At 41.0% G+C, this 26,595-nt stretch overlaps 1 protein-coding gene across 1 annotated transcript; it reads right to left on the minus strand.

The window, feature by feature from the left end:
• Positions 1–3,178: 3,178 nt before the first annotated feature.
• Positions 3,179–26,279, minus strand: MGARP (mitochondria localized glutamic acid rich protein). Its single transcript, XM_010709502.2, has 7 exons — positions 26,216–26,279; positions 25,693–25,796; positions 24,561–24,657; positions 19,825–20,040; positions 7,249–7,407; positions 6,545–6,593; positions 3,179–4,901 (listed from the first exon to the last, which is right to left on the minus strand). The coding sequence occupies exons 1-6, from the start codon at positions 26,262–26,264 to the stop codon at positions 6,547–6,549; spliced, it is 672 nt and encodes a 223-aa protein (XP_010707804.1). The 5' UTR covers positions 26,265–26,279; the 3' UTR covers positions 3,179–4,901; positions 6,545–6,546.
• Between the last annotated feature and the right edge of the window lie 316 nt (positions 26,280–26,595).

Genomic DNA, 26,595 nt, shown 5'->3' on the forward strand with positions numbered 1-26,595 from the left:
GCAGCGCCTCGCGGCGCCGGCGCTCAGCCGGGCTATGCGGGAGCTTGTCCGGTTTCAGTCCCAGCCGTGTCAGTCGGCTTTAAAGGTTTTGTGCCTTTCGTGAGGCAATCCACCGATCGCGGTTGTCAGCGTTGGAGCACACGCTGCACGAAATCGGCCAACTCCACAGCGCAGCGTTTGTCGGGGTCCCGTCGGTACGGACGGACCGCTGTCAGCCCGCTCACAAAGGAGCGTTACGGCCAACCGCCTCCCTCCCTTGGTTTGGGAGGTTCGGAACAGAGCGACAGACACGGGGCTTTACCGGCTACAAGTACCCTTCTGGACACAAAAACAAAAGCTTCACAGAAGCCACAGCTCACGGCCGAGGAGCCCGGCATTGCCCAGCCACCCAGCTCCGTGCCCTCCTTGTAACACTGCGTGTGCCGCAGCGAAACTGAAGTCTTTCCACACGCTGAGCCTGCCGAACATTCACCAAAGCACACACTTGGATGCTGTTTGGTTGCTGGATCTCCTGTTACCTCCCATCACCCACTTTTCAGCAGTAGTAGATCTCTATACCAACCCCTGGCAAACGCCGCTAGCAATACTGGACGCGGTGAGCCCAGCAAAAGCCACTTAGTATCGCTGTACAACACAAAGCAACAAATGTTTCCTCCAGCCCTGTACTTTTGTACAAGAGTCACGTTATTTTAGCAGGGATGTGGGACCTCATTCGAGGACCTAATTTTACCCTGCACATAGCAGGGGGGTTGAAACCAGACGATCGTCGTGGTCCTTTTCAGCCCAGGCCATTCTATGATTCTATGACCGTAAGTCACGTTTGTATTCTCAAGCATAAATACCAGATTAATAAAGATTACGTCCGCAAAGAATGCCAGATTGTTTATCTGTTGGCAAGAACTGTCAAGCCTTGAACTCCAAGTTAGGCTTCCATCTTACCATAACAGCCTCAGCACCACAGTTTGCCCTAGAACTAAGTTGCTCACTGCAACAAGCAGAATGAAAAGGAGCTGTACGGTTAAGCTTATTAAAAACAATCCAGTGAGCAAAATCATACATTATTTATTTCCTCCTGTTCAGCTTTTGGGGAATGCTCTCTGCTCTGCCTTTTAGTATCCCTACTGCCTTTGATTGAGTGCCCTCTTCTGTTTGATTACGTGAGTGCATGTTAACCAATGGTTAATTATTCACACGTAGCCCTCAATGGAGAACAGCAGTTCCCAGTCACTACTGAAGAACCAAAGTAGCCTGAAGAAGAAGGAAGGTGGGAGAAAATCAGTTTACAAGAAGGTGATCTACGAAGTCTCTGCAGACCTCTGTATGTTAACTAGAGAGAGGGAAAGAAACACAGAAATTACCATCTGGACATGCATTATTCTCTCTTTTCTTCCACTTCTTCATATTTTCCCCCTTAATTCAATTGGTTTGCACGCTGAAATCAATATCAAACAGGGGAGATGCAGTACAGATGGCAGAGCTTCCTGTACGACACTTCTGCTGGGGCACAGTCAGAGCTCGCCTGCATCTTTTGAGACTTTATTAGGTAAAAAGGTTTAAAATAAGAATAACTATCACTGAATAAGCAAGATTCTAGATAACTAAATGACACTGAATCTGTACACGAAGCCAGTACATATCAGAAGCCCTTCTTCCTATCCCAGTAAAGCTGGAGGAGCCAACATCTCCTGCAGGAGGAGTAAAGAGCAGAACGTAGGAAAATCCTGTTACCTACCACACCATTCAGTGATCACAGCTGTAGAACAAAGTTTAAACTTCTCTCATTCTGCACACCTTCTATTTGCTGCAGCAGTAAGCAGAGCAACAGCAGCATGGAACCAAGAAAAAAAAAACATTCCAAAGAGTAGAACTATCCATGTGACAATAGGGGCAGCACTCTAGAAATAAGCTAGTTAATCCACAGGCAGCAGACCAAGCAATATTTGCTCCTACATCCCTTGGCACAGAATACCTTCTGCCTTTACATGTGTCCCCTCAACCCATGTGTGCCAGTGCTCTGTAAGTGACACTGCCTTATCTCCTATCATCAGCAAACAGGAAACAGTGCCTGCAGTAGCTGCACCTCCAAGGTGGTACCATCTGCAAGCAAATGCAGCAAAACATACCACTGAGCTCCTAGGCTGTCACTCAGCTGGGAGGAGCTTTGTGTACTTCCCCTTCTGTGCTAAAACAGGAGCTGGGGGGGGGGGTTGGTTGGTACAAAACTGGAGAGAAAGATAGAAAAGAAGCACAGCCTCAGAGCTTGGTTCAGTGTTTTGGGTTTCTTTGTTTGTTTACCAGACAACCAAGTAAAAATAGTATTTTATCATATCATCAAAGCTTGGTGCTCAGGGACAAGAAATCCTAGTTCAGGCATTTCCACTGTCAGATCTTCCAACTTTTGAGTACCAACCTGCAGTTTCAGGTGTGTATTTAAATAAATTTCTTATGTATTCATACGAGCATGGGAAAGGGTACAACCGAGACTTGGATGGACTGCACCTGTGTCCAGTACATCAGCTAAGCAAATTATTGCTAGCAGCAGCAGGTGGCCACCCTTCCATGAACCAGCACTAGAGGGAGGTAAACGCTTCACTGCCTGCTTTTGCAGACACTTGCTGAGCACAGAGAAGCGTTTGGCAGTTTAGACAAAGACAAGACTCTCAAGTTTTACTCTGGGATTTCAAGAATATTGTCATGCACAGCCTTTCTCCCCATCTCATTTAGTCCTGCCATCTTCCTACTACAGGACATTACATCTGCTGTTAATGCAGGATAAATGAGTTTTGAAGCAAACCACATTGCACTGTCATCACAGCTGAAGTTGATGATGCATTTCTAGTTTCTTTCAAAAACAGTGTGTAGAGGATCCCTGACACAAAGCATATATATGGCTTAGCCTGAAATTACTACATTTTTTTGGAAACTGGGAGATGATAGGCTTTGAGATGCACCCCATGTTGAGCTTCTGTTCTTCATGCATCAGTTAGCGTGGGCTAATACATACCCCTTGTGGTCTGTTTGCCATATAACAGAATAATTCCAGAGGTTAGGAGGCAGTCAGCAAGTCCTACAGTGTCAGAAACCCTACGGCCAGGTGTAGAAATGAGAGCTTTTTTCCTCTGGGAATTAGTGAAAATAGCTAGATTTGGAATGATATGATTAAGAGCACACATCTATCTATCATAGAATGTTTAATCTACCAGATAACTACTACAGACTGACAACCAACAAATATCAACCTCAGACTTTTATTCCAGTAGCTCTGCCTATAAAAACCATTTAATCACAAAGGCTTTCCCCTTTAAGTAGAAGAGCTTTGTGGTGCTCAGAAGCCTGATTTTGCTTTAGCATTATTCCAGGTATATTTACAAACAAGTGCAGGAGCATTAGGCCATATTTCATTGGGACACTTAATATTTACTATATCATAAAGAAGGAGCATGACTTTCTTTACACAATGGGTAGGAATGCTCTAACACTGTAATTACCCTTTCAGCATCTTTTCAAATATCTGCTTGCAGAGAAAGCAGTCAGACAGACCTTTTGGTTCAGAGTTTCTATAAAAACTGCGTACACTAGACCTTATTTAGGCTTCATTTAGAATTATTGTTATGGTGTGATGGCTGTAACACTTTCTAGTTGATGAGGATCTCCATAAATACTTTTTAGTAGATACACAATTGTGTGCCTGCAAATAACTGAACAGGGTTAGGACAACGCCGGCATGCAAATTGATAATTATAGATATTTTCATTATTAAGACAACAATGACAAGCCAAGAAACAAGGGGAAAAAAGGCTATTGGCTTGTAAAGGGTCTTGCAGATAGTTTTCCCTGCTCTTTTTCACATTTGCACATTTCCCACTTGCAACATGCCCCTCTCAGATGGAAAATATTTTGACACAAACTGCTTGTTCTGATTTCCATAGCCATTCTGTTCCTCATTAGACCCTAAAGATCCTTGTCCATTTGAATACCTGTGCCACAGCCAGCTATGGGGATTTTGCAGGCCACATGCCAGCTCTCAGAGGAGCTTCACAACAGCCTAAATTTCTCCTCATTTGTACAAGAATCTTCTCTCAACCCTTTTTTTTTTTTAATGCCACTTACTGCTAAGGCAGAACACCACAAAGATTATAACAAACAGAACGAAGTTTGGTAGGAATGGGGCTCGGCAACCCCAAGTATGAGCCACCACTCTGAGCAATAAAAACAACCTCAACCAGCGTTCTTTTGATGCTCATTGTTTCTGTCAAGTTGCAATACAGTACTTATTGCTACTACATGCACACAGTTCTTGTTCTCAGAGCAGAAGCTTTAAAAATGTTTACTCTGGGCTTCTATTGTGCAAAGAAGCGTAGCATCTAAAATGCTTACACAGGAGAAAAACCAGATGTTTTGTACAGCCTGATGTCCTACGGTTACAATTGCAAACAGGTAATCCGCATAAGGTTTTAACTTCCTTAGAACTTTTAACTTCCATTTTGGTGTGGAATGTGACAGCGGCATAATTAAGCACCGCAGTTTGGACCAAAAGAAATGGAAGTAGACACCTGGACAACCAGGAACTAGAACAAGCTCACCTGGCAGGGATACAGCGAAGCCTACTGCTTCTCTTAGCACATCTATCTGTTGCATGCTGGGTGGTGCTCTGGCACTTGGTGCTGGGTGCTACTTTCTAAAGCAGAGTTGTTAATGACAGCAGCGTCTGTCTAACTTAAGTTGTATTAGGTTGTCTGTTGCAGCAACGAACACTGGTCCTAACATGTAACGTGTGGTGTGACAAACTGCACAGCTTGTTTTATGTCTCCAAGGAAGAGTCTGAGGTTTCTCACAGGAATCAGCTGGTTGATTGCCACAGACTTCTCTGGTAAACTTTTCAAAGGCGTCAGTGCTGCTCACTGGGAAAAAGAAAAAAAAACAACACATTTTAGATGGATGTTTAGCAACAGACTTCGTTCAAGACTATTTCTTTACAAACATACACAGTACACTATTTTTGACTGCAGGTTACATGAATTACAGCACAGAAACACTACTGCTGTGTAAATCCTCCTCATCCGATGGCTTGTAAAAACTTGCTCAGCTACCCCCACCAAAGCATGATTCAATGAATCCCTTGACTTCAGCCTTGCTACTCAGGTGTAAGTTATTTCCCTGCACGTTGGGCACATTTGCTACTCCTTACACATACAAATAGTTATTTGCTTAACTTTATACTTAAAGTAAAGCAAACATGTTTGCTGAGATCACCAATGTAAGTAATTTCATGGCAGTGCCAGCCTGGGGCCGAGACCCACACACAGAACTGCTCCATACTCTCAAAATAAAGGGCAACAACAGCGTATTCAATACTCAGACAAACTCTCAGAATCAATTCTGGGCTACATCTGATAATTTCCTCCATTACTACTATTACTACCCCTTCACTGAATATGTAGTATTTTTTTTTTAATGTCAAGTAGTATAACAGTGCTGCAATTTTTAGGGCAGCAAGATGTTGATGAGTGGAGAGAAAAAAAAAAAAGGAAAAGGAAAAAAATAAACACTTCCTAACACTATTACTTCCTCTCTACTGCATCATGTGTGTGTCCTCAGGGTTTGTAGACATCGAGCTTTTTGAGGATACAATGAAAAGTAACACCTTCTTTGCTCTGTTTCCTTCTCCTCTTGTACTGGTGCTCCGATAACTAATGTTTTAATTGCTAACTCAGAATAAAAATCATTTGCAGAGTTCCTGACCTGGGAGCTTTATTTGCTTAGCTTTCTTTTGCTTCTACTAACATATTTTCTACCAAGCTTCCCATTCATATTCTAGCCAAGCTTTCCTTTCCCCTTGGGGTTCTATCAGCATCTTACCGTATAGTTTGGAAAGAAGAGTCACATGGAATAAGAAAATACAGACAAAATACTTTTTCTCTGTGAAGTAATAAACTTTGGTCCTTAACACCAAATTATTACAATTTACCAATTTATTTAAAAGTAATCAGTCCCATGCTTCAGGAGGCACAGATCAGACCCAGCAACGATACTGTGCTCAGTATTTTTCCCCTAGCACAAACTAAAAGTACAGAGAGCTTGAGAAGTGCTTTTAAAAAAACAAAAATAGGCTAGGAGGTAACAACACCATATTTATACTGAAGATAGCAAGAGAGGAGTTCATCTGTATGAGGCAATACTCCAGAAGTCTAACATCTCTATAATTTAAATCAGCATTCAAAGAACAATTTTTGCCTAGGAAAAAAAAAGTGACTCATGTCTCAATCCAGTCTGCATGGAAGATAAAGCCGTAAACAAATACCCAGATTGAGAATTGAGAAAGTTTTGCGCCCTAGGCATCTAGAAGATGCTAGCAGTGATTCTTAAATAATAAAAAATACTACTTTTTTCTCTTCTTTTCTTTTTTTCTGGGCCATTGTTGTGTGTGGAAATACAAATCCACTAGAGTGCACATGCAGACTTTCCACGTGCTGCAATTGCCACTACCAGGGAAAGGTATCAAGGGGGATTGCAGGAAACCACCTGCTGCAATTGTGCTGTGTACCTTTAGGGTTCCTTAGCAACTTCTTCAGGTGCCTTCTCCTCCTCAGAAACTGAAAGTGGACACAAAACACCAATGAGAAACACTGAATAGTATACATGCAGAAGCAAAGGAAATGACATACTCAGCTAGGAACAATAAGGATCCTTTGGACTAAGGGGATGTGATTTCCTAAGTCATACTAGGCATGCAGACATTTCTCCTTTAAATGTAATATATCTAGCCATAATAGAGTTTAGGGGCCAAACCTCAAAACTGCTTTGAAAATCTCTGCTGTGATGATCTTAACACACGTTTTTCTTTGCATGCTATTCTATCATTCAAACTGAAGAGCAATCCTTAGTAGCTGCACCAAAACATTGTAAGGTTTACACATAGTGCATTCTATGTTTTTCTTTACAGTACTGTAATTTAAGAAGATGCTATCTTTCAAATTAAGTCAGACGCTTTATAAAAAAGCATATTGCATCACATGTAGCAAGAGGGAACTTTACTTCCAGCCACTCAGCCAGGCACTGAGCTCAAATGCCACCAGCACCCAACTTGTATCTATTTCTAATGCACAGCAAACAGTTTTTCAAAACAACGTTTTCTGCTCCCACTAAGTCTCCACTAACAACACAAGGCGTCACTTCAGCTAGCTCAGAGCAAACAGCCATTAGTGATTTTAAAAAGAAAAGGTTGCAGACCCAGCTGCACTCCTTCACCTTCTGAAGCTCTCCCCGACTCCTCAGCATCAGCGTCCTGGTTCCTCATGGCTGTGTCAGACATCTCTTGAGCTGCTGAGGCTACTCCTTCCTCGGCACTGTCTAAGTTTTCCTCATGGGCAGAAGAAGCTGCAACATCCAACACTTCACTCACAGTTTCTATGAATCAAATTAGACAGATAATTGTCTCGTCTTCCCCCTCCATTCACCGACACAAGAGAGGGAAAGCAGTCAAGGCTCACAAAGAGCAAAGTGCCCTCCTACCAGGTGTGTTGGAAGCAATTGAAGGCAACAGGGTCTATAAGATGATTAAGTTTTGCTAAGCAAATACATTTTTGCAAGTGGAACTCCACAAAATGTTACAACAGGTATCTGACTCTTCCTAGCCCTGAGGCAGAAAGATATAAACATGAGCTATTTTCACATATTTAGAAAAAAGGTTCTAAGCTGCGTATTCTCTTTCAGTTACAGATTTTTTTCTGCTTTCTCCCAAACTGTTAGTGATACACAAGATACTGATGGCTAAGATTCCATACAAGTAATCCTCATTTGATCAGCAGCATCAGACGTAACACATGTACTCCATGCATCCTTGCAAAGATGCTGTTAGTAGCCTTAATGTAAACGTGTCCTAACTGCAGGCTGAGATTCCAGCTAGCATGATTGCCAACTAGCCATTTTTCAGTTCTCCTTAAGGATAAGGCAACATGTTTGTGTAGTAAAGTCCACGTTATGTCTATTCATTAGTGCATCTATGCATGTCTACACTCTGCAGGGAGATCAAACATATCATCCATTATTTACATTCCAAATTTTACTCCAATAAAATATCTCCCATCATAGCGTTCTAACCTAGGCACTGCATTTTTTTTAAAACGTTTGTCTGTACATATGAGTAATTGTCCCTGGTCACTTCAGAACACTCTACCTTGTGCTTTGATTCTTTAGAAAGTAGAGTGGCACTCGCACTTATCCTTTGACTGCACGTGGACAGAATTCTGTTGGAGCGACCTTTCTGATGCCATATCACAAATGCTCTTCTCAAGAGGAAAAGGCTGGAAACAGCTCATATTCAGAATGTGTTTGCAGTCACTACCCACTGCTTCAGACATTATCTTCAGCAAGGATTCGGGCTGGCCCAGGAAGATCATTTAAGCACTGCCTATTGCCCTATTGCAATTATGACTAGCTACTAAACATCGCTTGGTGTTTTAAGCACTACAAAAATAAGTCCTGCTCATTTTGTAATTGTTGCTACCAGCGCAGATTTCTTGACATATATGCAACTAGAAGTTGCCTCACATCAACCTCATAAAAGCTTACATTTAAGAAAAAAAAGTTTTATATAGAAGTATGTAAAATTTAGTAAAGCACTGGAACAGGTTGCCCAGAGAGGTGGTGGAAGACCCATTTCTGGAGACATTCAAGGTAAGGCTGGACAGATCTCTGAGCAACCTGGTGTAGCTGTAGGCGTCTCTATTCATTGTAAGGGAATTGGTCTGGATGACATTAAAGGATCCCTTCCAAAACAAATGATTCTATATCAGTATAGATATAGAAAACTATTTAACACTTGCAAGATATTAGCTTCCCCATATTGCTACAATTAGAATTTAGGTGGGAAATGCAATCAGCCACTCAATGGGGTCATCTGTTACACTATCATTCTGTTCCCCAGGATAGTGTCACGTGTACTTTGTAGTCTAAGATGCAGTAGGGCATACAGATTGGGGAGGATCTTTGGTTGTTTCTGGTTCAGTTTCATATTGAACAGCTTGCAGAGAAGTGGAGTGTTCTTTCCCTGTATTTGCGTTGCCAACATATCTCCCAAAGATGGCATAATGATGAACACAGTGTTGTACCAGTCCTTAAACATGAAAGCTCTAACATTAATTTGATATACCAAAACAAGTCTATTTCTTGCTCTGTAAGAGGCTCTATCTTGGAACAAATACTAATTTCCACTCACCAGTTAAACAGATTTTTCTCTGCTCTAGGGAATCCCAGTGATCCCAGGGCAAATCCAGGTTAACGATTACCTGAGAACAATCTGAAACCACCCCCTCTCTTTCAGAATCACATCTGTGAAGAACATTAAATACAACAACAGATCATCATACCTGCCTCTTCTACTGATCAACTAGTAGCGCAAAGCACCAAGCCTCGGAATTTCTCCTTTTTGTTTCCCTGTATATTGATTTAACTTCCTGAAATCACTTCTCACTTTCATTAGTTCTACAATTCTACAAAACTTAAGCTTCTTTATTTTTCAAAATAGAGCTCTAGAGATGTTGTAACATCTTAACTGATGGTGTTGCTCCCTGAAAACTGATCAGATTGAAATCCTGAAGTCCTGATGTATTTGCAGAGCAATGACTGGGATCCATTTTCTCTACTTACACCAGCTTTCTTACATTCTCTAAGTGCTTTGAAAATAACCTGCATTGTTCATTACCTCTCTGCAGCAAAGGAACACAGTAGTTAAGTGCTGTTGGCAACATTTGTTCTACTGAATGCCCAGCTGCTTGATCACAGCTACTATACAACACTACTGCAGCTCCTCAGCATCTTTTAAAAAAAAAAAAAACACAGATTTGACTGGAACACTCCAAATATATCTCAAATGATTCATCCTGAACCACATAATGTAAAGTCTAAAAACGGCAACGTCCTTAAAATTTTTAATTTCTTCCTATGTTTTTTCTTCTTAATTCTGCAGAAACAAACAAAACATCACTTATCAACAGCACTGCAGTTAGATGGTTTCATAATTTGACAGTTTCATTCAGTGTTTTTTCCCTACTTCTGTTCTTATTAGGACATATTACCCTACAGACTCCATATGCATCATAGTTTCATGCAAGGTATTATACTGATTGCAAAATTTCAGCCTTCGTGTGAAAAATTTGTTTCTGGGGGAAAAAAAAAAAGGATTTATTTTTTAAACAATTCCTCATTAGACATTTGTCAATTATAAGTTTTTCTCTGGAATAACAGCTAGGTCACAGCATCAATGGATACTATTTTCATTTTGCTAGGTATTTGCATATAATATTGCACTTGCAGATTTCAACTAGGAGCTTAACCTTCTTGCCCTTGTAACAAAAGATAACAAACTTCAGGCCTTCGAGAAATCTTTCCTGCTCACTAGCTGATGAAAGTAGTTACGCTTTACAAATCACAGAGTACAAAGTCCTGAGGGTGTTTTGGCTCCTGGCATGGTACTCCTGCACAACCATCAGTACATAACTCAACGCCTTTGTAATACCCATTGCTTCAGTTTAACACTGAACTCTAACAAAAAAACCACCTATTTACACATAAGATAATTACATGCACTCATAAGCAGGTTTCAGCTCCTTTGCTTTACAAGATCACTCTTTAGAGAAGAAATATGCCCTTCCAAACTACGCATGCAGAAACAAGATTGGGCAAGAACCAACCGTGCACTACACACGCATCAAACAATGCAAAACTATTTATGCTCTGGAAACCCATCTGTTTTGAATTGAGCAAGTATGGAAAAGGAAATTGACTTTTCAGACAAAAGGAAATTAACTTTTTGTTTTTCAACAAAGCAGCAGCATTAGGAAGCTCCAGTTGACATGGTGTCCAATATCTAGTTCCACCCAGAAGTACAATTTTAAGAGAATTGTATCCCTATCATTTCAGTGAGAAAATCTTCCTTTTGTATTAAGTTATCATTCCTACAGTCTCTAAGAACACAGCTTTTACTCCTACAAATTAAAGAAGTTCCAGCATTGAGGAAGCAGGACTTCTCTGTGCATTTGCAACAGAACAGAAAGCATTCCAAATGCATTGTGTCTCTGCATTCTCATGATTTTCAATTGACTGGTCTTAATATTAGCAAGCTCAGCATTCTCCCAGCAGAACAGATAAACATGATAAGCAGGGACTTGTATGCCCCGTATGACTGACTGATGTTTGGTCCAGATAATAATTTAAAAAAACAATTTCAAATCAGACCTTCTCTAGCCAACAACAACAACATACGGATAGATTTTCAGAATTCAGATCCTACTACTTTCATGCCATCTTCTCCCAAAGCTTTGAAGCTTTCTAAACACGCTTTAAACTTCCCCGAGGGAATTCTCAGATCGGAATCAGTCTGGACTTTTGTCTGGGACTCACAGTTCCCTTCTGAAGCTGAACCAACTTCCATTGGCAACCATGTCCCACCACCTGGAAAACAAGATGCTGCTGTAGGGTAGTTCTGAAGCAGGCAAGTGAAAGGGAGTTAAAGAGCAATTTGAGCAGACACTAATGGAAGAGGATGTGAAATCTGTTAAGAACTTGGCTCTCATAGGAAGTTTATAGAAGATAACATTTCTGAGAGCACTTCTACATGGGAGCTACTGTCAGATTTTAGAGTTCAGTGTTCATAAAGCTGGATTTTCCAAGTTCTATTTCATACCATACACGAAAGCTAACAAACTGAGCTAAAAATGGTCAGATATATATTTATTTCATATGTGAGGTTTCATTGATCATTATTTCTGAGAAAAAAAAATGACAACCCGCCACAATGAGATGAAAGAGAAGGAAAAAAAGAAGTTAACTTCTTCACCTTTTGCACTCATCTAGGGTAATGTCTGCACTGTCAACCACGTTAATGTGAGGGTTAGGTCTTCAAACTTCCACTACAGTAGCAGCTAGTTAACAATCACTAAGAAAAGAAACAAATGAAATATTTATGTATAGAAATTATTATAAAAAGGAAAGAACTGTTTTCTTCCCTCCTCATGCAGATGAAACGTTTCACATTGCAAAAGCAAAACACCCTTTTAAGTAAAGACAGAAAATCGACTCGCAGCGCTGCATGAAAAGAGGGAAAAGTCCACGTTTAAAAGAACAAACAACACAGCTGGGGGTGGAGGGCACTCTGGGAATTCAGAATTTCACTCTCACAGCAAAACTTCCGCCACCTTTGGCCAGTTCACTCAGCACTGCTGCAGAGTGTTCTCCTTGTTCTGAGTGCTTTGTTGTTGAACACTTTTGATCATTTTTATCAGTTAAAAATACCATTTATGGATAACCAATAAAAATAGCCAGTAGGTATCATTATACTGACTTGCTTGTTACATTAAAAATGCACTTTTCTGAACCACCTCACAGCCCTATTTTTTCCCCCCCAACAGTCATGAGACGACTGCTATCTTTCACACAGCAAGTCATGTTCAATTACTTCTGCAAATGTTATCTGCAGAAGAATTCAGCTTTACAAAGCTAAAATAATACCCGATAGCCAGCGTAATACAAATGGAATCTGCCTGGAGCCACAGAACGCACTGAAATCAAAGAACCAAAAAAGGCTTTCAGATTTCAAGTTATCTGTAACATATCCAGAGACACACAGTTGTTCCAAAGGAGAAAAAGTCAAATAATGGTGAAAAACAGGAACAATATTCTACTGACAGACTTATGTGTTTCTCTTTGCTTTGTTTATAAGAGAACAACTCATACCAAAATGTGATGCTTATGTTTACACAACATACAGTGCAAATCTCAGTGATCTCTACTGTGGGTCTCTGGGATGTCCCTGAAACATTGGGATACTCAGAGCAAAACATTTCCTGCTGACAGTTCAAAGAGCTACTAAAGGAAAACTTACAGTGGAGTAGAACTTGCAGAACTTGCTTAAAGTCAGAATCTGCCACATTTTAAAATAGATCAAGAATGTATTTGTGAGAAGTTGAAAAACAGAACTGAAAAGATGGGGCGTGCCTGGCTCCCTTAGATCTGTACTTCTACTCACTTAAGAAGTTTCCAAAGTAGCAACCAAAGTTCAGCATTCGTTGGTTTGGAGAAAACTTGTCTCGCTGCACAACGAGAAAGACTGTCCAAAACTTAGTATGAAAACTCCTGCACTGGTTTGCTTTGCCACCACAAACGGACAGAAAGGAATTACTGGTGGCTTTTTCTGTAAAGGAGGATACTATCAGTATTCCTCTGCATGCTGTATTTTTCCATTTTACTGTAATATCACCCCAGTGCATGCTGTAAAATTCTCTTTTCAGTAAAAGTGATCTTAACTGAACAGTCTCTGCATTTACCAGCTGATGTCTTCACGTACTCACAGCTTTCGTAGAATTATTTTCTAAATATTCATAGAATTGCAAAATCTCTAAGTTTGGAAAAGACTTACAAGATTACCTAATCCACCCTAACCCTATCACCAATAGAACCCCACTAATCCCTGTCCCTCATAACGACATCTAAAAGTTTCTTCAACACCTCCAGGGTCAGTGACTCCAACACCTCCCTGGGCAGCCTGTTCAGCACTTGATCACTCTGTAAGAGTAAAAAGTTTCCTAACATCCAACCCGAATCTCCTCTGGCACAGCTTGAGGCCATTCCCTCCGGTCTTATCACAACTTACACAGGAGAAGTGGCTGACCCCCACCTCGCCACAACCACCTTTCAGGCAGTTGTAGGGAGTTATCAGGTCTCCCCCGAGCCTCCTCTTCTCTGACTGAACAATCCCAGTTCCCTCAGCCACTCCCTTTAAAACTTGTGCTCCAGAGCCCTCACCAGCTTCACTGCCCTTCTCTGGGCACGTTCCAGGGCCTCAGCGTCTTTCTTGCGGTGAGGGGCCCAAACCTGAGCGCAGTACTCGAGGTGTGGCAGCACCAGGGCTGAGTACAAGGGTGCAGTCACCTCCCAGCCCCCGCTGGCAACATGATCTCTGATACAAACAGGCTGCCATCCGCCTTCTTGGCCACCTGGGCACACTGCTGGCTCACATTCAGCCAGGTGCCAAACAACACCCTCAGGTCCGTTTCTTCCACACAGTCTTCCAGCCACTCAGCCCCAAGCCTGTAGCATTGCCTGGGTTTTTGTGGCCAAAGTTATGGCAGGACTTGGCACTGGTCTTGTTGAAGCTCATCCTATTGGCCTCAGCCAAGCAATCCAGCCTGTCTAGATTGCGGTGTAGGGCCTTCCTACCCCAAAGCACATCAACACTTCCTCCCAGCTTGGTGTCACCTGCAAACTTACTGAGGGTGCTCTCAATGCCCTCACCCGGGTCATCAATAAAGATATTGAACATGACTGGGCCCAATATCCACCCCTGGGGAACACTGCTTATGACCAGTCATCAGCTGGATGTGACTCCATTCACCATCACTCTCTGGGCCTGGCAATCCAGCCAGTTCTTTACTCACCAGAGTGTACCTGTCCAAGCCACAGGCTGCCAGCTTCTGCAGGAGAATACTGTGGATAACAGTGTCAAAGGCTTTGCTGAAGTCTAGGTAGACTACATCAACAGCCTCTCCTTCATCCAACAAGCAAATCACTTGATAACAGAAGAAGATCCGGTTAGTCAAGAAGGATCTGCCTTTCATGAACCCATGCTGGCTGGGCCTGGTCCCCTAGTTGCTGTGTGATCTTGCTCAAGATGATATTGCTCCCATTCATCCAACACTGCAGAGATCTTCCTGTTCTTTCTGCTATAACAAGTCATCCATGAGCTCAGTTACACGAAGGAAAAACAGAAGATAAGAGAACAGTGGGCAATGCATGGCAGTCTGAAGGATGGCAGATAAACATGGCAGCCCAAGGGACAGATAAAGAAATGGATAAATATGAAGCAGGAACAGCCAACAGTATTTCCACCAATATGAACACTGACCTCATAGTATCACATTCACATAATTCAGTTTTCTAAAGCCTGATACATTTAGCCACATCTACCATAACCAATAGAAAGTTAAAATATTCTAAGAGGATACTCAAAACAGAAAATCTTTATTATACTTCATAATTAAGCTTAAATTTAGTCAGATTAAGTGAAGATTTTTCCTTAATCTGTTTGTCTGCTGCTACACCATTCTACATCTAGAGGCCCACTTAAGGCAATAAACTTGCCTATATGAAAGGCCTCTGATGAGCTGCAAGGATGAGGGCTGCAGAGAGAATAGCACCATAGTCACACATCCACGCTCCAAACATACAGCTCCAACTGTGGTACAGTTGTTAAGGCCTGTCCAACCCTATCCACATCGCATTCTACCACCACTTAAGGTCACCAGGAGCTGCAGGTTGAGCAGTTTTTCTTCTTCCTACATGTCACACAGAAGACCAGAAGAATGCATTTGTTCTACATAGCACTGCCGTTTTGAAAGCCTCCAAATAAGTCTGAGCAATCACAAACTACTCTGAGGACTTTTCAGCCATCTTCCAAATAATGACGGTGTCATGGCACAGATCAGAAGGCAGCTGGGTATGTGCTCAGACTTTGGTAGCTTACCAAGCTTATAAACTTAGAAGTACACTGACCACGTCAGGTGTTTTTATCTGCTTGGCATCACTGTGTGATGGGGTCAGCAAAAGTTCTGTCCAGAAAGCTGTGACTCCTGCCCAGCACAGCCTATATTTGTTTCTCTAGGTTGCAGACAACTGGCATTATAATGTCATTCAAAGCTTAGCATGGAAAACACTGGCACATTCACACACTAATCCTCCTCAAACATAGTTACGCACCACTCCTAAATCCAGCCATAGGAGAACAGTGTTTGAAATGATAAGTGGAAAAGAGACCTCACTCTTCAATATCCACAAAATTAATAAGGACCTACAATACAGAAGCCAGGTATCTAAGAATCATGGCTGTAGGCTAATTGATTTTACTATCTGTATAATCAACAAGTATACAGATATATAATCAATAAATGTACAGAGAAATTAGGCTGAAAAGATTATCACATTAAAAGGATAATCAAAAATGAATGGAAAGCTTACCCGTGTCCTGGGCTTGCCAAAAAAAGACTCCAAGAGGAGCGATATCCAGAGAGAGATCCGTCCTCAGTGGCAGTCAGCCCTTAAATGGGGTCTGGGAGAGGTGGAGCCAGGCTCCACCCCTTACAATCACACAGATGAATTGCCTTCACCTGTACTCCCACAGCTGACTCATTGCTTGCCTCAGGTGATCAATCAGAGGTACAGGCCATGATTCAATAGCTCCCATACACTATTCCAGCTGGTAATGCCAAAATTTTAAACATCTGTATCTGAGTTGAAAAAGAGTTTTTAGCAGCAATCCAACAAACTAAAACAGTTACTAATGCAACAGTGGTGCCTAATCCAAACAGTATCTTGCCAATCTGTGCATTTCATAGCATTTGTTATATTGGAGAAATAACTGATCTTAACTTATCATTATACAGTGCACATTAAAAGGAAAACAGCATGAAACTTACCGACATCAGGCAGCAGCCAAGTGAGTAATAAAGAAAGCAGAGAAATAGAAGAATCTAAAATCTTAGGAAGAGAGTAACACAACACAATACTTGGGGTTGTTTGATTGGTTGTGGTTTTTTTTGTTTTGTTTTGTTTTTGCAACAGTATTTCCCAAAATTCCAGATACCAGCAATGGAATGTAAATTTCTAAATCTGAAATTACCCTGCGTGCCTACATCCAAGGTTTTGATCATTTTTGAGCATCCACAGGAGCTCACACATTCATTTTACTTGCTCGCTGGACCACTGAGATGATTGCCCATTGGTTGAACAACTTACATTTCCCAAGATGCTACAGGAAGCCTTATATTAAAGGAAAAAAATTGCATTTAAAAAAGCAGAGGTTTAATGGAAATGAAAATGCACCTTCATCTGCAGAAGTAGTATTACCCTATCAACAAAACTAATCAAAGTGATTTAAATGAGCACTCTTCAGAGTAAGCCTGCATTTTCCCTGTCAGTTCTGAGAGAAAACACTTCTCTGCTTCAGTAAAAGTACAGATGCTTCTTCTCTCAATGGAGAGAAGGATCAATATGGTCAAATACAGAACCAAAAAGTATTTCCAAAGTAATTTTAATTTCTAAATAAGCCACCACTTTTTAAAGTCTTGGGTAAACACTCTAATCAAAGTGGTACACGTCCAGAGAAGAGAACTTCTGAATCAAAACACTCTCTTCTTGTGTTTAACATACGATGTCAACAGGAGCTAGCTTTTAGGAAAGAGATACTGGTGATAGTGGTTTAAACTTTTGCGTTAAGATCCCACAGCGTTTGTTAAAACCTTCACAAGGTCGGGGCCTGAGGCAACAACTGATCAGAAGTGTGGTTTCTTGGCAGGCTGGGCCTGGACTGGGAATGCAGAGGAACACCAAGGTGACCCAGTGACAGGGCCACTGCTGCCTTGGCAGCCTCCCACAGTGTGACTCAGGTTACACAGCGGCCACGGCTCAACTTAGTCCTAGCGGAGGAACCTCACATGAACCTTCACTCGTAGCTTAGGCACAATTAATCACAACAGCCTTGATTAGTGACCAGTGACACAACAGACCTGTTCTCCAAACCTAGTTCTAACATCCTGGAAACACCACAGGGATCAGACACTCCCTTGCTTCAGATGCTGGTGATCACTGAGGTGAAGCACAGCTGCTGCGAGATGTGACATGCTCTTCTTAATATGAAATGCTCCTACTAGAAGCTGGAAGGAAAATGGCTGAAGCAACAATTTGACGCCAATCTCTACAATTTTATGTCCCGCAGGTTCACTTCTGCCAGCTTTACCACTCAGCAAAGTATAATCGCTGCAGTGAGATTGGACAGAGGACACAGCCCTCAGAATACCTTATAAATGCCTTTGCAACAGAAGCACCATTCTAGCATTGGACTTCCACTATGTTGCCAGAGAAAATAGACGGAGGAAATCATAATTGCTGAATAACATGTCTGCTTGGACCCAGCAGTAAGTAATGGTTACACCACACAGGTTCGCTTTTACAAAAATAGTAACTAACAGTTACCCTGCCTGGCTTTAAATACTCACGTTCAATTTACCTACAATGTTCCTCAGGCTAGAGTTTAGAGCCCTTGCTGCTTTGTATTCAAGAGAATGATAGGAATATTTACTATACAGAAATCCCACCTTCCCCAGCAATCAGTAACTATCCCAAGATCAGCACTGTGAAAGGAATGTTCAGCACTTCTGGGTACAAGTGAATGCCCACTCCTTAAGAGTGAAAATTTGCAATTGCTCTGTAGGGCAACGCAGACAAAGACCATCTTATAGCACCTCTCTCAGCAGCTTTGATTCATTAACTTTAACATACACCAGAATATTTCCTTCCTAAATTAATTTGTCCATACTTTCTATAGAAATAACTTGATTGTTTTTTTTTTTAAGCTGTAATTTAACCACTACCTCATAAACATTTTATGTAAACAGTAATAGTCACAGTAAATATACTTACAGGCTGGACCGAGCATTATTTTAAAATCTTTTAAAAGATTTTAATAGATTGTTTTGAAGACTTGCACAGGAACTATTCACATAAGAATTAAAATCTAATTCATATCCAAAGTTTTCATAGCAGTCAACAATTCAAAAAGTTACACCATATCCCAAGTTCGTTTGTTAAAGAGGCGTCTAAGATGAATCCTCAAGGGAGCCACGAAGGAAAAAGGCAAAAACATTTCTGGAATCAGACAATACCTTTCAAGATATATTGCACATGCACTAGCAGCTGAAATCCTTTTAACTTCAGTTTGCCTTGCATTTTGAATCTTTCCTTCCAAGTAGATGCATGCTTATTTTCTCAAAAGAAGTCAAATAAGGACATCCTGTAAAGGTTCCATGTTCTTTCAAACTGGAAATTATCACTGGTTTTCTCACTTACAGCCCCAATTAAGTCTTCCTTTCCAAAGCAAAGATTACAGTGTTTTTTCTCCTTCACCATAGACTTGCCAATAGTTGCTTTTTTGTTTGCTTTTAAAGAACTGCGGATACCAACTGGCAATGTTTGCTGCTTTCCTATCTATCAAATAATTCCAATTGCTTTAGATGTGTCCCATTCATCTTTTACTGAACCAATCAAGAGGGAAAAGTTATTGCTCTACACTTACAAGTTAGCAGTAAATAAGTTTGATTGCTTAACAAAATTAAAAAATCAAGTTAAATTAAAATTCTGCATTTTATGCAATTTATGGACACGTTTGCTTTTTTATTATTCTAAAGTTAAAAAGGAATGGCAAATCAAACTATTCTGAACAGAGTTAAGAGTACCAGGTACGCAGTCCCCAACTAAATTGTTTTTAATTCTAATGTGATGTTTTTTGCATTTTGAAACTTTTAATCTGATACATTGTGAAGACTGAGATCATAACAATATGTGGGTTATTGCCTAATTCTGTTGAAATTCACTGTCAGAAGAACTATGCTCTTTAATGTGAACATCTTAGGAAAAGCTTTAGGAAACCTTAGGAATCTGATCACAAGAATAATGGTTTAATCAACTGTATTACATGCTTACCCCTTAACATAAGGACTTGAAGGAGCAGAATGGGGTGATAAAAAACACTTTTCATTCAGCTAGCTTTTTGATCAACTCTAGTGATCAACACAGGCTTTTAGAGACACTGGTTAAATGAACCTTCTTGAAAGCTGTGATCACCTTATGCTCATGATATGCCAAGGTAACACTTCAATTAGTTTTCACTACAGGACAACCTCCATTAGGAATGCTGGTGTTTGTTCTTCGTATTCTGTCCTAAGAAGCAGAGTTTCAAAACTGAACACACACGCGCAAAAATGGCATTCATGGATTAACCTTGCACTGCAGGAGCTTCTGAATTAGCAGCAGCTTCCTGCTGTGCTCCCTCCACAGCAGTGGATGTGTCTGCAGCCGGCAAGTCACTCTCTCCTCCAATTTCTGGGGTAATCCCAGAACTCTCCTCCTGTGCTGCAGGTCCAGCAGCAGTTGCTGCATCGGCTTCTTCTGTGGCCACGTCCGCTCCAGTGACTTCAGCTGTCTCCTCTTCATCACCTTTTAAGGGTTTATTTAATACAAATAAAGAAAGTGTAAAGTGCATGCATGCAATACAAATTCACCAAGTGCCTTTACCGTCACTTTCAAATTTTAAAATGGGAAGCTAACTAACACTCGGGATCAGAATTTACAGAGCAAGTCATTATATCAAAACTTAATCTCCCCTATTGCCCAAGTGTGACACCATAAAAGATGTTTACAAGATAAAGAAACCATATTCTTAACTACCAAGTGTCACAGCTGCTTGAGTATATTAGCGGGCAGTGTGGCTTAAAACAAGTGACTGCAGAAGGTGGGAATGCAGGGAAGGATGAAAATTAAAAAGTGATAGGAAGCAGATCATACCAAGTGTTGCTCCAATCCCATTCTATTGAAAGGGTCAGTGACAGTGCACTCTGACTTTGCAGGGAGGTTGTCCAGTTTGCACCCAGTAGTACCACAAATAAGACCCTTGCTACCATACTTACAAGTTCTTCCATAATGTATTGTGAGTAGGGCTCAGGTGATAGAAGCACTGCAATTCAAGGCACGGCTTCTGTTTGGGGAGGGCTATTTTCAAGGAGGCAACCTTGGCTGGCAGTATCCACAACAGTTCAGAGCCCAACTCAAAATTAGCTTTCAGATGGGCTTTGTGGCATCTCTCATATATATGCAACCAGAGATATTCTGCTATCCCTGTTCATCCTGCATCCTTTAAAGCTACAATGACTGTGCTGTGACCACACTTCAGATTGCAAAAGCCATAGCACTCAAGTAAGAAGGAAAAGATTTGTGGGACAGAAAGAAACAAGGGATTCCTACTGAAATTAGGTATATAAATAAGAAAATAACTTGAGAATGTTAAGCAGACAGTGCCCAACATTGATATGACCAGCTATGACTGATTTTCATTTTATGAAGTCCCAGCTGTCTCAAAGAACTGCCTTACTGCTGTGGGTCAGATCCTTTAAAAGTGAAAAACCCAATTCTTCCCAAGCGTGTGAATTTACAACTCAGCTGAGACAAATCATCACAAACTAACAGCACAAAGCAGCACAAGTACACAAACACCATGCAAGTATGCACTAAGATCAAGAAAGTCACAGAGCAAGTGTCCATTGCAACTTTACTACCAGACCCAATTCACCAGGTGAAAAAACAGAACTGGAAATAAAATTTGCAATACAGCATGAACTAAGTGAGGAAAAAAAGGGTAGGACTTAAAGAGACATTGTCAGATTTTTTTCCTGAATATTTGAAGAGTATTTGATCATAAATTGAACAAATCAATTTTATTTCTTGATTTTCTTATGCCAACACAAGCTTACCCGTTTGCATTCAGGTTTTAACACAAGTCTACTCACTGTTAGGTAAAAATCAAAGCTTTGTACTGCACAACCTGACCATGTCCCTTTAAGAGAATGCTATAGTTCAGAAAACCTAAATCAATTACACAAAGAACAGACTAACAGCCAAGCTCAGCATTCAGTACAATTTATTGGACAGTCAAATATAGGGTGCATTCATTCAGAACAGCCAGCTTCTCGATCTCAGCACTGCCTTCTGCAAAGCAGATTAATAAGAGCTCAATATGGTTTGGCCTTGCAAACAGAGGTATTTCTTTTAGAGTCTCACAAGGATGGAGTTTTACAATAGAAGGCATAAAGTCATCCCAGGGTAGGCTGCAAGGTACGCAATGGTGAAGGACTGTCCTTTGTGTTTAACTTCCTCAGGTTTGGAAAGAGATTTCCCTTGTATTTTAGTCTGGAAAGTGTAAAAGCAGAGTAGAGATTAGACAGATTGAATCAGCTTGCATTAAGTTAAAAAGAAAAATCATCGCTAAAAAAGTAGGAAATATGGAGTAAGTTAAAGGACACACATGTGAATGGAAGACAAAACTCACTATTTGCTAAATAAGCAAGTAGAATGTTCCACAAGGCAAGCATCATTTTACAGTTCAAATCATGAATCACGTTCACGTTCCAAATTTTCTACTGCTACTTCATATCCAGCTTCTGCCAGAAGCATTTTAAAATCCTTCCCTACGTCAGAGTAGCTTTCAGATCAAAAGAGCTGCAGAATATTTGCTTTTTTATTATTATTATTATATCACATAATAATTAATTAAAATACCATTAAGTGACATTTCAACTCACTAATTGAAAAGCCTACAATGACCTTGATTGTTTCATTCACTTTGTTTACACTGTTTGCTACCTTAAAGTCTCAGTAACAGACAGTTTGGCTTGGGGAACAAGGAGAGAACTTTCCTCAGAATGAAGAACCACGAAAGTCATTTGGATCAGGAGAGACTCTCTCTGATCAGCTGCACCCTGGTTCTCAGTTCTTCCAGCACAATGTTTTTTTTTACTACATTACACATAGCAAACTCGGCACAGTGTGCTGACTGGCATGCTGCTTTACTATTCTCCATTTCACATTGCTACCAACAGTTTTACAGTGTAACTTAAGCTTGAACTTAAATGATTCTAAACAATATTGGATGACTTTGAGAGCATAGTTTTTAACCAGCAATGCTTACTGTGAAACAGTGTAAGTACTTAAGTGAATCTAAGGAATACAGGGAGAAAGAAGCTGCAGTGGAAGTGTTGGGAAAAGCAACACTGGGGCAACACGCCATGACAAGATACACACCGAAATATGACCACACAGGGCACAGGAGAAAGGGGTGGAAGATTCTTTTGAGAAGGCACAGAGAGGATTCCATTGGAAAAGTAAGAATAGAAACCTCTTTGGGGAGGATACAGTTAGGAACGAAGAAGGGTTTGAAAAAAGAGCTGATTCAACAGTGGTTTTGTATTGTGAATTGGAATTAGTCACGAGTCCAATTAAAAACTCAGGCTTGAGCATCTAGTCAGGAGTCTAAATATCCAAATTAACAGAGAAAACAAGTGTCAGAGGTCTTCACTGGATGGCCCCAGTAGTGTTTTAGACCTCTTACTGCCTCTCATTATTCATAGCAATCACCTGCCATGAATTGCTATATTTAAGTAAATTACTAAACAACAAAATGTAGCAGATCATGGGATGTCTGGAGAGTGCCCAAAGTGGCAGTTAAGTTACAGAGCACTGAATACTCTTATCCCAGTCTCAAGCCACACAGCTATAGCCTTCCGGGGGCTTCCAGTACCACTGATTGCTGGTATCCTGCACAACATTTTGGTAAGCTAGGGTTAAAACTCAGTACCTTGCAAACAGAACCCTAAGAGAGGAGAGGGAATGTGCTGACATTTTGTGTGGCCTGGGAGGTGTAATTAATGCTACTGTGTTCTTCTGATTGCATTGGCATAACTCTCATTTCATCCCTGAACAGCAGAAGGCAAGGTCACTAGGAGAAAAAAAATGTACTTTGGTCCCAGCCCAATTTTTTGCTTTGGGGACAAGAAGGAATTGCACTAAAATTGTAACCAGCATCTCTTCTGTCTAAAAGTTTGAGATTCACATCATTCCCAGCTGCTTAAAATAAATTAAAGCACTTTGCCATTTTAAATCTAAAAATCTGTTAGTTCTAAAGTTTATAAAATAAATAGTGTGTTGTGGAACTTCAAGAAATTTAAAATAAATCATTTTAGAGGCGAACAACTTAAAGGATGTTTTCATTCTGGAAAAGAAATTTCAACTCAGCGTACTCCGACCTATTCTTTCTGAGCATGCAAATACATTAAATCAATTCTCCAGATGCCAGCCTCTGAAAAAAATAAGTGACAACTTCAAGAGCTATGGCTTCATGTTTTAAAAAGTTGTGCTTACTGTTTTTAGGAGGTTTGGTTTTTTTTAAGTGGCAAATCAATAATCACAGCGAGGTCCTTTACATGCATTTTATAATTGCTTTTGATAGCAAGGCCATGCTTGCCAAGTTCCATCTTTCAGATTAACTGTGTTGTAACACTAATTGATGTTGACAGAGACAACATTCCATTACAAGCATCTGAACTAACTTGGTCTAATTATTTAAGCATGAAGGACTATGTAAGGATTTACCATACATTTAGGTGCTGTCTGCTTTTCATTTAGACCTAAAATAAAAAGGATTCAATCCAAGCAATGGGACAAGAAATGGGTTCTATTTACTACCTTCATCTATTTATTTGGTTGCTTTTGTTCCTAACTCAACACATCCACGGTGTTTCCTGACGCACGTGGCCTGGAAACAACCTGTTGACTGAGAAAGAGCTATCATCTCTTCCCAGCCCTACCCCAAAACAAAAGAACAGATCTGATTTTGACAGCATTCAATCAAAGTTCATTAAGATTTCAGTATATCAAATGAAAATGCCCAAGATAAAATTAGTGGTTCACACATTAATTCCTTTCATCCAAAGATACTGCAGCTCGGTCACAGGCCAAGATTGCTGCCTAAACATGAAGCCCATCTCCAACATTTGAGCAGAACAGTCTTTGCTCCAAGTCACAGAAAGCAGACAAGGACTTGGATGGTGAAGGCCTGATGAGATAACCCTGAAATCTGCTCTGGATCCTCGTGTACCCAGAGAACAAGAGAGAAGAGCTCCACTTACCCTTGAAAGAGTCAGCTTTGTGTTTCTGCCCTCTCTCCTGGAGAACATTCATGTGTTCAATGTAGTTGCTACGGGATGAACCGACTACTTTGTAGGTCTGAAAAATAGCATATCTAAATACGTATCTAATACATATACATGAGATAATATATAGCTAACAAAGGTTACCAAACAAAATAAATGGAAGAGGGAAGGGCTTCAAACAAGTGCTACTGCTCATCGTAAAAGGCATATCAAACGATTACAAGCAATATTAACATATCCAAAAATCCATTTTTCTCCACTAACACATTAACGAAACGTATGGGAATTAGGAAGAAAACAGTGCTTCAGGAATTGAGCAGAATATTTCATGAGGCAATTATGCTTAGGTTTCTATTTTTATTAAAAAAACCTACGGTAATCAAAAAGCTGACAGCAAGAGGATTTATAATTCTTTCAGACAGGCAGTAACACAGCAGTGATGGTATTTTGGACAAGTACATGCCACTCACCATGCTATTTTGGGGGAAGAGAGAAACTAGCGCCTTTAGAGGATGTACTAGTATCTCAATTCTCAGTGAGGGAAGGGAGCTATGAAATAAAGGCTTTGGGACCTGCAGCACAGTCTGATAAACTTAGAGGAAGGCTGGTGAAAGACTACTAGAAAAGCTTGGAAGCACTTGGTGCTTACAAAGCTCAAGCGTGCTTTTTTTAAGTAATTAATATTCTTATCTTCTTTTGTGCCCCAATTAAGCCAGTTCCTAATCTTCCCCTCCCAGCTTCCAACAGCTTCCTGCACATCCGTCCTGCCCACTGCACAATGCTCTTAACGTTTGCAGTTGGCAAGAAGAGGCAAGGTGTTAGAGACAGATGCCTTACTCATCTTTGGAGGAATCCATTTCACATAACTTCAAATCTTCCACCAAGAATGTCAATAGTCACACACACATCAAAACAACAATGAAATAAGCAAGAAATATGCATCGTTTCATTAGTTATCTTAAACTGATTTTTCTATGCAACTGTATTTAACTACATGCCACAACATTCACATTCTATTAACAGATCTCATTTTTGACCATGTTTTTAAAACCCTGAACACACTTTGAACCACATCAGCTCAGAAAGCACAGACAGTCCCCCTACTTACATAGAACAAAGCACCGAATGCAGCAACTCCAGTGATGAGATAGTAAATCATGTTCTCTCCAGAAGAGCCAGGAACACTCCCAGACGACATCTGGCGAAGAGGTGCTACAAAAAAACGTTCTTTATAGTGATGTAAAGTTGATGCAAATATACGATCATAAAATAGAACTATGGAGCCTTTATTATGGGAAGAGATGGCTGAAAAAGCTATAGCAAAATCGGGGTATATGGCTTGTAGGACAATGGAGTAAAACAGGGAGTGGTGCCTAACTGAATGAGGAGCACATCTGAAATCTTTTGGTGAGCCTACGATTTACTGAGAATGATTGCTGCCTGTCAGCTTCCGATCACTGGGTCAGTCATACAAATGCGTCCTGCTTAAGGAAAGTAAAAGGACCAACCTGCCTTTATTCATTCTTGCTGCGTTCACAAGCAGCAGAGATAAATTCCCTTCGGTTCAGCAGAAGAGAACTCTAGGAAAAAGCCTTTTGCTTTTAACTCACACCGTTTCATTCCCAGCTGACCTTCAGATGTTAGCCGGGACGTGAGCAGAGCAGGGTTACACAACGCCATCGGGAGCACACACAGCACCGCGATGACAGCGCAAGCCGTTTCTTTCCGCCCACCACGGCCGTGCTGCGATGCTTGCTACGGCCTCAGGGTTCCTCTATACGGCTATAAGAAGGACCCACACCTGCCACGTGCCGTGCGGGCACACGGCTGCGTTTCGTGACCCCATCCCCTACGATGCACGTCTCACCGAAGAGCGCTGCTCATCAAAACGTCGCCGAGCGTCGCGAGCGAGCATAGCCCCACTCCCTGCCGTCACGCGCCTAGCTGCGCTCGGTACCACCTGCCTCACGGGGCCGAGTCCGCCCCGCTACCGGCACTGCAGCGCTTCCCT

This window comes from Meleagris gallopavo, chromosome 4 (assembly GCF_000146605.3).
Source record: "Meleagris gallopavo isolate NT-WF06-2002-E0010 breed Aviagen turkey brand Nicholas breeding stock chromosome 4, Turkey_5.1, whole genome shotgun sequence".
Taxonomy (NCBI): Eukaryota; Metazoa; Chordata; class Aves; order Galliformes; family Phasianidae; genus Meleagris; species Meleagris gallopavo.